The following is a 1180-nucleotide window of genomic DNA, read 5'->3' as shown; positions in this document are numbered from 1 at the left end:
CATTTACTGGTGAAGGAGCCATGAGTATACTTTTTATCACTCTCAAAAGTTTGTCATATTTTAATGCAAGAAATGGCATTAGGAGGCTGTGAACACCTTAGCTTCTGTTAGTGTATGGTAATGTCTAATAAGCAGGCAGTTGGTTATGGAAAAATTGCAAAAACCTTGAAGATAAATTTCTTGAAAACTTTCCACAATGGAACTCCTCTTCCTCCTATAATTTTAGTTCAGTCTCAAAAAGAAGAAGGACATCCAGATGCATAGGAAATGGATTGTTGAAATGTCAGATTTGGGGCAAATTTTTGCTTACCCCAAAAACATAAGCTTTTGTGGTTATTCTATTAAATTGGCAATTTGAAAACTAAATAGAAAATAAAAAATTGGGTGAGAAGTCCCCTTTGTGTGATTTTGGGGGTATTTTCACCAAAATTAAAACTGAAAACATAATAACTGTTGAACATGTTCCAAGAATGTTGCAAAAAAAGTATTACCCTCTCTGACCAAATAAAAAAAATGGCTTTCGTCTTGTAAGACAGTGTGTAAGATCATTTTCAGTTTATTAACCAAAAAATTAAATTTGGTGTTATTTTATGGATTGTTCCCTTAGATAATATATATAAAAGGCAACAAATTTTATCACATTATCATACAAATGAAGTGTATTAAAAAAAAGAATGAAAATAGCCCTTTTAATATGTTCATTGTGGGTATCATCCTTATATGCTGAACAGTGATAATAAAATAACTACTCTTTTCTATGTCCAGAACCAGTGTTGGAAACTTATCCCACAGTGAAACCTACTGAAGCTCCTAACCAGAGACCAAAGACCTCTCGATCTTTTGTCAACTTCGCTGTTGCTAAGCAGAAGCAGACTGCAGCACAGGTATGTGTAAAGCAATATAATAATACATGCCTTTGTTAAAAAAAAAAAAAAATCATTCTACATAATTTTGATGAAAAATACCAATTTTTAAACCTTGTTGTATGTTACAGCTGTCTTCTAAAATGAACACTCGAGGGCAGAAGCTTTTGAACATGATACAGCTGGATACCGTTACAGTAGAACTTCTGACCTTGGCACCAGTTTCTTACGAGGCATATATTTCCAGCTTTGGACATTCTAACAGACAACAGGTACAGAACATTTATGGAATGTTGCTTTGTAAAATTGGTTTGACA

General features: G+C 33.2%; 1 protein-coding gene across 1 annotated transcript in view; it reads left to right on the top strand.

Moving 5' to 3' along the window:
- LOC119589394 (cytoplasmic dynein 2 intermediate chain 1-like) overlaps window positions 1-1180 on the top strand; it is a 7201-nt gene that overhangs the window by 1002 nt on the left and 5019 nt on the right. The window contains exons 2-3 of the mRNA XM_037938008.1: window positions 766-884; window positions 995-1135. Coding sequence (XP_037793936.1) covers window positions 766-884; window positions 995-1135 — 260 coding nt within the window. The remainder of the gene's footprint in view (window positions 1-765; window positions 885-994; window positions 1136-1180) is intronic.

This window comes from Penaeus monodon, chromosome 25, assembly GCF_015228065.2.
Source record: "Penaeus monodon isolate SGIC_2016 chromosome 25, NSTDA_Pmon_1, whole genome shotgun sequence".
Lineage (NCBI taxonomy): Eukaryota > Metazoa > Arthropoda > Malacostraca > Decapoda > Penaeidae > Penaeus > Penaeus monodon.
This window is presented reverse-complemented; position numbering and strand designations above follow the sequence as displayed.